The following is an 8,545-nucleotide window of genomic DNA, read 5'->3' as shown; positions in this document are numbered from 1 at the left end:
CTATTAACTACTAAATTGCCAACATACTAACCTGTATCCCCCATTTTATTATATAGAGTCATTAAGGGATAGTGGCCCAAAAATACATTAATTAGAAATGCTAACCATTACATAATTAGTAAATGAAGTCCACAAATAAAGGAATATTATGGTAATTTGTTGGGAGTGTATTCACTCAACCTGTTGGGTACCCCAGTAGAAATCCTTTGTGTTGGTGCAATTTGTCCATCATCAAAATAAAAATAAAAAACTACAATAAGAATGTCATTGTTGATGCATTTTATGCCTTTTGTAAGTGTGTAAGTCAACTTTATATATCCATTGTCAAGCCAAGAACTGCTGCTCTGGGAAAAAAAAAAAGAAGATATTCCCAGGTGAGTGCTGCTCCCACACCTCCCCCTTTAATATAAACCTGAGTTACTGAATAATGTCTAGATGGCAAGACAAAACAAAAAAACTAACTAAAGAACAAAGAAATGCACTCAACTAGCCTATAATAAATTAAATACTGCAAATGAATAATGAATAACTCATTCACTTTGTCATTCACTCGTCCACCTGTGGAGGACAAGCAGTGCTGGGCCATAATCACCCCGGAGAGAGATCACATCCGTAAGCTGACACCGGTGTCCCTGTGAGAGAGCAGGGGGATCAGATCAGTGCCTGTCTGTCCTCGGGAAAGGAAGACTGATCTCCTGACAACTGCAGGTGCACACTGGGACAAATAATGTACTTAAGCTCGACAGTTAACCCATTATGCAAAGACACATTTAAAAATACATTAACCAAATGACAGCCTATCCACGTGTCATGCAAACTTGGTCATGTTTTTAACGGCTATAAACTAATATCTAAAGCTAAAACTGTCTCTCAACTGTGAATTAAAATGTGAAGAAGTCACTAAAGTAACCTAATCTCACTTTGACCATCAATCTAAGCAAGTGCTGTAAAACAACATGTATGAACAAGTTCCACATCATGATATAAAAGCTCAGCTTAATCATTTACTCCTGTGAAATAAGAACTGTCTGCAGGTTCCTTTGTAGTACTTTGTCAACCCATATTTGACAGTTTCTCACAGTTCATGAGAGAAGACACATTTTTTCTTCAACTCATTTGGTTTATAAGCAGACGACAGGACAAAGGAAAAAAAAGAAAAAAAAGGAGCTACTGTGTGGTGCCCGGAAACTGAGTAACAGGCGAACCAGACAAGAAAATCACACACACCCAAGTTGTAGCTATTGTTTATTATATCCTTCTGTCAGAGCAGAACAAACAGTGACCCTTCCAACAAACACAGACAAAGTCAACACACAACCCACAGCCCTGTTTTAAATTAGCCCCTTAATTCAGTTTCTGCTCCTCTCTACAGGTGGTGCTGACTAAAGTGAACAGGGCTCACAACTTCCTTTAGCGTAGTCTTAACAGTCTGAATCTGATGAGCCGTATATGCACACGTACATACATGTACTTTTTACAGTAAATTAAGACTAAGACTTAACTGTTTATACTTGAGTGTGTCCAGGAGAAGCTATTTAAGGTCCTTTCTACTATAGCTGCTTTAAAATGCACATATTCCAGTTAAGTAATTCATTGTATTCATCATTTTGAGAACAATACAGAAATCACAATCACAACACTGGGGGAAAAAAAGTACAAAGTCAAAAAGTCAAAGCAAAAGTGAACAGTCCTGTACCCTTGGGGCTCCATCTTTAGACTGAATGCGGAGCTCGAACTCCTACAGCTTTTCCAGGAAAATGTCTTATTATTCCACCTATCCACAGTGCTGCTACATACGTACTTTGGGACACAGGCACTCTAACATTCAGACACATTATATTTATGCACACAGCCATCACAACTCCAGGAATTGATCAGTAGGCCCATGAGAGGAGGGTTGGATGGAGAGCAAAAACATGAGGAAGGGTAAAGGACGGAAGGTGGTGCAAGGTGAATGGTCTAGCCCTTGGCGGGTGAGGGTTTGAATTTCTGCACATAACACTTGGGATACACTTTTTTTCCTACCCAAAACGCTGTGAAAACACATGCACAGTTCAAAGCTGTGGGTCGAAAAGGGTTCGGGGTGGGGTGGGGTTGTGGCACTCAATTCATTTATTAAAACCACGTCCCTCAGTGCCATCAGCTAGGGAAGCCCCCACCCGCTCGGCTAGCTGCCACAGCAAAGAGCCCAGACACAAAGAAAGCCAGCGAAGACGCGCCCAAAGTCAGTGCTCTCGTTTGACACGCTCATTCTCATACACACATTTCATGTACACACACACACGCACAACTTAAACACAAACAGCTCAAGTTACAAAAGTCTGAAGTACAGATAAAACATAATGCTGTCACATCTTCATCTATGCTTTTGCTTCACTCCCAACTTCCTTTTCTCCGTTCTCAACCTCCATCTCATCATTGCCGTTCTCCTTGCTCTCGCTCTTCACCTTCACTGCTTCTTTCTGTTCTCGATGAGAGAAAAACAAATGAGTTAGTCTCTTTGGCAATCTATAAACAGGCTTATCCCACCCTCTTGTGGCTGTTGTAGAAAAGTCAATCCATCACCTTTGAATCCCTCTCTGCAAACTTCTGAAACATGTTGGCGTAGATGCGTTTGTCCTTCTCATGCTGCTCCTTGATACGTTTCTGACAAAGAACCACCTGGCAGAATATAATGATGGAGAGGTCAGAAAACAGCCAAAAGATACAATTATGTAGATATTTAATGAATTTTGACCAGATATCTGTATTCCATGACCACATTGATATGAGCTAAAGGATAATTAAGACTATTTCCAACCTGGGCTTTGTCAGAGTGTACAAACATTTTCCCACCCATCCTACTTCTTAATTACAACAGATTATTTGCCAAATGAGCTCATGTAAAATATTATTATTAGCATTATATTAAACTGCACCTGCAACTGGATCATATTCTGGATAGCGCTGGGTAGGCCTACTCCTGGAAAGATGGAGTCTTTGAAATATTTTTAATTGAATCAAATTATTTCTGACATATGCGGAGGCTATGTGGATCCTTGCCATGGGCAATTTCCATATTTCATTTGAGATCCTCTCACCAAGTCCTCCCATTTTAATATGAGATGGCCTTATGCCAAATATGATACATCTAGTAGTGGCGTATTTTCATTTTGGTAAAAGGTATTTCGCCTGCAGTGGTTTAGGGCGGCTCAAAAGTTAGGCATGATTTGCAGTAGCATGCGTAGCACTTTTTTGCGCAAATTAGTATTAGGCTATTATTAGGCATATTGTTGCTTTTTAAATGACACAGATGACATAGTTTTAAAACAAATTAAATACTTGTCTATTTTGCACTCGTTTTTTCAGGGATGCCATGCTGCAAAGCGGTTTCTGTCAGGTTAAGGCATAAAGCAGAGTGCCGCATCAAACACACCTTTCAGATTACTATCTTTACAGATTTTGTCTGAAAGGTTTCAATAGCACAGTATTGCAATACTGCGGTTTTTGCAACATTTTTTGCTACATCTTGAAGTAGGAGTCATGACTGTGTAAAAAAAAAAAAAAAAAGGGACGTATACATTTATCTAAATGAACGTTTTTTATTTTGTAATTAACTCAACCATCAGGATGAAAATAAGACCCAGGTTGAAAAGCTGTTGAATTATCCTTTAACACACATGGCTCTATACCTGGCTCTTGGCAGCCTTGTTGGCAGGATAGAGCTGAACAACCCGCTGGAAGTCATCTCTTGCCCTATCAAACTCCTTCATACCAAACAGCGCTTCTCCCCTTCGGAACAAAGCCTTCTCACTGGATCCATCTAACTCTAGAGCCTGTAATTATGAACAGAGTATAATTAAAATGTTCTCAGTATTAAACCATATAAATAATCAGCACTCACAGTAAAAGAGTCTAGCCATATAACAGACATTTGTACAAACTATCATTAATGTAACAAAAAATGAAAACACTTCTCCTTCCAATAAAAACAAGTCTCTAAATACTGAGTTTGTCAAATGACCCAATTGGTCATTTGACCCAATTGGTCATTTGACAAATTGTTGTCAAATGATTACAAACCAAAGATAGTTGATACCTTATCACAATTTTCTAGGGCTTGGTTTGGCTCCTGTAGTTTAAGGAAGCACATTGCCAAGTTCAAATGTGCAGCCAACCGCAAAGCTTTTGCTTTCTTCTCATCCTCCTCCGACAAACCGGATTCATGTTCCAGCCATGACACGATCCTTTTGTACTGAACTGATGCCTGCTTGTATTTTCCCTCCTGAAAAACATGAAAAAGAGTAAATCTGTGTATAAATCCTTTACAGCTATGTGCTTTACAAATACAGTACTCTGCTGCACACTGTACCTTAAAATACTGTGTTCCCTTCTCTTTGACAATGCTGCCCTGTTCCAGCTTCTCTACCGTGTTCATCTCCCATGATTCCTTGGCCTAAAGGAAACAAACATTCATCACTTCTCAGAGGGGGGGGGGGAAACATCGCTGAACACAACTGACATGTAATTGGCCAGCTTCAGTCAAATCGTGTTTGCAACACAGCGCCAAGATGTGTGTACCTTCTCAAAAGCTGTCAGCTTGATCTTGTATTGCAGTGTTGCTCCACCAGGAATGTTATACTTTGCGTTTCCTGCATTCCCAAAGCCATATCTACAAATCAAAAACAGTTAATATTAGTTAGCTCATGTGTGGTATAAATTTTGTATTACCTGTTGCAGTTTAACTTAAAACAGTTCTGCAGTGCAGTATGAAGATAGAGCAGTAGAAGTTTTTTGTCACATCACAGCTTAGATTGTGTTGGCCAAATTTGATTATTGTTATCAATTAGCTTAAATATTAACTGAATTCAACACATTTTATTCCCAACAGGGGATATCAGTACATAATTCACAATAATTAGAAAAACTCATCAGCCTGAGATGTCAACAATAAAAACATTCAGTCAAAATTAAAGACATTAAAACAAATTCCTGATTATTTCAAGACATAATTACAATGAAACAAAACATGTTTGCCTTGGTACATGTGATCATACTTGGGCTTAATATTAAAGAGTGCCTCCTCTCCCTGCTCCATAGCCATGATGGCTTTCTCCACTCCAGCTGGCAAGCCAAGACTCTCTCCATCACCAATCTCAAATTTCAATTCTCTCTCGTCAAACACACGTTCCTCACAGGTGGCTTCCACAGTGACTGAAAGAGGTTGAAAAACACTGGGGTTAGCGCGCAAAGCGTTAGCGTGCGTGCAAATCGCACTCTTGGTTTAACCACTATCTTGATTGCGGACTGTGGGGCTGTAGCAACTAAAGACAAGTTATGCAATTTTCAAACTATTAGTAAAAAAAAATTTTTATGTAGAGTAATCCCACCATCTGATATAGGTGGTGCAAACTTTTTATTAATTTATTTTTTAAACAAACTAGTCCTTTAGTCCTTTGAGCTAATAGATACTTTATTTATCTATAAATCTATCACTCTATCTATAAATGAAATTGTTCTGTTAGTCAATATCAACAGAACAGTATAATTTGAGCCTTGGGTAGGATTTGCATGAGAAAAAAAGGCCAGATGAGCAGGTGTCTGTTTTTATAATGTAAGGGAAACCATGATTTGTTTTAATGTTGAGGAGATTTTCAAATACAACAATAACATTTTTATGACATGGAGGTGCACATTTTAAGTATCAAACTCAGCTCTTCACCGAAAGTAGAACTGAAAGGTGTCTGTGAACGTTTGTGAACAGCTGCTGTAAGCAGCTTCGTTTCATAAAAGTGGTTTTCATTTTTCATTGTTGGGAAAAAAGAAGCTAAAATTTCAGTCCCAAACTTTCAGCCACTTCTCCATCCATCAACGGCATATTCATGTGTTTTAAACATATGACTGAAGTTTGTGTGCGGGTAAATCACTGTTTTGCCCATACCAATAAAAGAAGTTGTGTTAGCATGTTGGTACAAGTACCACAGAGATGGATGAAGAAAAAACACGAACCAGGAAGTCCAGTTTGACGTGTACAGTCAAAACGGATTCCTCCACGTCAGTGTTTGTAAGGACAACTGTATAAGTGGAATATTGCTACAATGTGCATGCTACAGGGTGTTACTCCTGCAATGTGCACTTGCATGCAGTTGATTGGCCAAAATTGTCCTAAAACCTACGAGACTCAAGGACTCAAATAAAAAAAGTTAGTCTCCTGATTCCCGACTTTGTTCACCCACACTGAACTTGCCACTAGTGAGATCTATTGTAACAACATGAATTCAGCTGACTCCAGCCTCCTCCATCCATGAAGAAATGAAATGAAAAATATTGTATAGATACCTTTAAAGCCTACAGGGGGTATGTTTTTGACGGTCAAAATACTGAATGTATCACTTAAGCATCAAATACCAGTTAAAGTTTTAAAATGTGCACCTGCACTTTTCCATGTATTTCTATAATCACTCCTGCACAGCTCAGGCCCAGTCTACCCCCTTAATATTTAATGGGTTGTGATCTGACATGTTGGTTTGAAAAACTTAATGAATATTTTAGATTATCATTGTGACTGTTATGGCAAAGTAAGTCATTATTATCATTACATTCTTACACAGGGACTCAGCAAAGTATGTTATGCATGAAAAGAAACCTTAAGCTACTCAACTATAAATAAACATCGACTCTGATTCCCAAAAATGGAGATACAGTAAATCAAAGGCTAAATCAAATGTACAAATCATTATCATTACATTTCATATTAATGCTATGAAAAATTGTATCCCCTTATAAGAGAGTTAGTTTAATTAATGTTGGCAATGGAATAGTTGTGTGCTTGATGTGTTACCTTCAACAGCAGCTCCTTCATTAGGCTTGGAATATCCCTGGCCTTTAGTGATGATGCGGCGAATTATTCCTCCATCCTCATCATCAGTTATGTCCTCACCTCGAAACTCAAACAATTCCACCTAAAAGTGTGCACACATGTAAATGTATGTCTTAGTCTCAATGCACACTGATAAAGAATCAACAAAAAGCCGAGGAATACAATTGAAAGTAATGGATAATCAAAATAACCTGAAATCCCTGAGGCTTACCTCAAAAACAAGAGTGGCATTGGGGGGTATCTTTGGCGGACTGCCTGCAGATCCATAAGCGTATTCTGGCTTACAGATGAGCTGACACAACTCTCCCACTTTCATTGTGGCTACCCCGATGTCCCATGCCTTTATTACTTGACCTAAACACAGACAAGACAGATTACCAACACTGGCTGTGCAACTACAGCAGGTGAATGTTCATGTCTCTGCTAGATATGAAACCAACCTTTGCCCAACTCGAATGAAAACTTCTCTCCTCTGTCTCTGCTTGAGTCAAAATGAGTACCATCCAGCAGTGTGCCAACATAATGTACAAACACTTTGTCGCCGGTCATAGGCAACTCTGTGCCTGTGCCTTCCCTTTTCACCAACTGGAAAAATGCAGACAGCAAGAGAAATTCATTTAAAAACTGTATGGAATTAATTTTCAAGTAATGTCTGCAAGAGACATGTAACCAACTCCACACATCTGTATCCTACTGTCTAGTACTTTGCATCTAAGAGGTGAGGCTGAAAATGTGTGCATGAGTGTACATGTCTTTCTATGGTTGTGCTAGCAAATTTGTGATGCTTAAGGCTAGGGAATGCATTATGTCAGTGAGTGTCCTCACAACTATATAAAGACCAATGTGTGTTATGTGTGTGCGTGTGTGTATGTAAGTGTGTGCGCGCGCGTGCGCTTGAATATTAAATGCCACCATCAGCATTAATAGCTTTTGCATTTGGTCTTTCTCCAGAGCTCCACAGACTCCCATAACTGAATACGGTTAAACTGTCTCATCGTCGGTGTTTTTGATATCATGGTGAGAAGTTAACCATGAAACTAATGATAGGAAATTAAATAGAAAGCGTTACGGTGTTGTCAGCCCTGAAATTAGCTTGCATTAGCTACTTTTATTGACAGTGAACAAGATAACCTAGCTAACTATAGCTAGCGCTAGCCTAGCTGAATGAGTAAATAACAAGCAGTCAGCTAACCACTCGGCTAGCTGAATTAACATGCAGGAACAAAACAATGTAATTTGCCTTTAAAACACCCCCGTCTTTCTTTGGTGTGATGTCCTCTCCCTCCATTGGGATGGTGTGTTGTCCTTCACTTGTCTGCTCTTCTGCAGTCATAGTCATGAAGCAGCTTTCCTCCTACTACTCTGATCTGCACCACAATTCAAAGCTAACAAACGCTGGCCAACAGCAGTAGAGGCTAAAGCTAAGTACTTCTCAAACCACGCTGCGTGCAGCAGGCAACAATCTGACTCACGTCAACGCTGGCTGGTTCACTAACGCTGGTTAAAGCTCTTAGCTAGCCTTACTTAGCTACTTTCTTAATGCTGTTGTAAATAAAATGCACGTTACAGCTTCCAGCTAGCTGCGCGGGGACTCTGCTGTGTTGTTGTAAACGAATCACACTTGTATCTGAGCAGAATATGAGCTATCGGCGAGCCTGCTTTAGGTCCACGTTGCCTCGCAGTCTG

General features: G+C 39.4%; 1 protein-coding gene across 1 annotated transcript; it reads right to left on the bottom strand.

The window, feature by feature from the left end:
- Window positions 1-1,232: 1,232 nt before the first annotated feature.
- On the bottom strand, window positions 1,233-8,543 carry fkbp4 (FKBP prolyl isomerase 4). The gene is made up of 11 exons (XM_056388161.1): window positions 8,100-8,543; window positions 7,300-7,444; window positions 7,071-7,213; window positions 6,821-6,941; window positions 5,037-5,193; window positions 4,561-4,651; window positions 4,352-4,435; window positions 4,079-4,264; window positions 3,672-3,815; window positions 2,566-2,661; window positions 1,233-2,462 (listed from the first exon to the last, which is right to left on the bottom strand). The coding sequence occupies exons 1-11, from the start codon at window positions 8,196-8,198 to the stop codon at window positions 2,361-2,363; spliced, it is 1,368 nt and encodes a 455-aa protein (XP_056244136.1). The 5' UTR covers window positions 8,199-8,543; the 3' UTR covers window positions 1,233-2,360.
- Between the last annotated feature and the right edge of the window lie 2 nt (window positions 8,544-8,545).

Source organism: Seriola aureovittata, chromosome 10 (genome assembly GCF_021018895.1).
Source record: "Seriola aureovittata isolate HTS-2021-v1 ecotype China chromosome 10, ASM2101889v1, whole genome shotgun sequence".
Classification (NCBI taxonomy): Eukaryota; Metazoa; Chordata; class Actinopteri; order Carangiformes; family Carangidae; genus Seriola; species Seriola aureovittata.
Note: the sequence above shows the minus strand (reverse complement) of the source record. Positions and strands in the feature narration are given on the sequence as shown.

Excerpts from the sequence above, each read along its gene's own strand:
- fkbp4 (XM_056388161.1), bottom strand. The coding sequence starts at position 8,198 with ATGACTATGACTGCAGAAGAGCAGACAAGTGAAGGACAACACACCATC. Across the intron at positions 5,194-6,820 it reads TGAAGGAGCTGCTGTTGAAG|TCACTGTGGAAGCCACCTGT; the intron begins GTAACACATCAA and ends AACCTCTTTCAG. Across the intron at positions 3,816-4,078 it reads CCCTAGAAAATTGTGATAAG|GCTCTAGAGTTAGATGGATC; the intron begins GTATCAACTATC and ends TCATAATTACAG.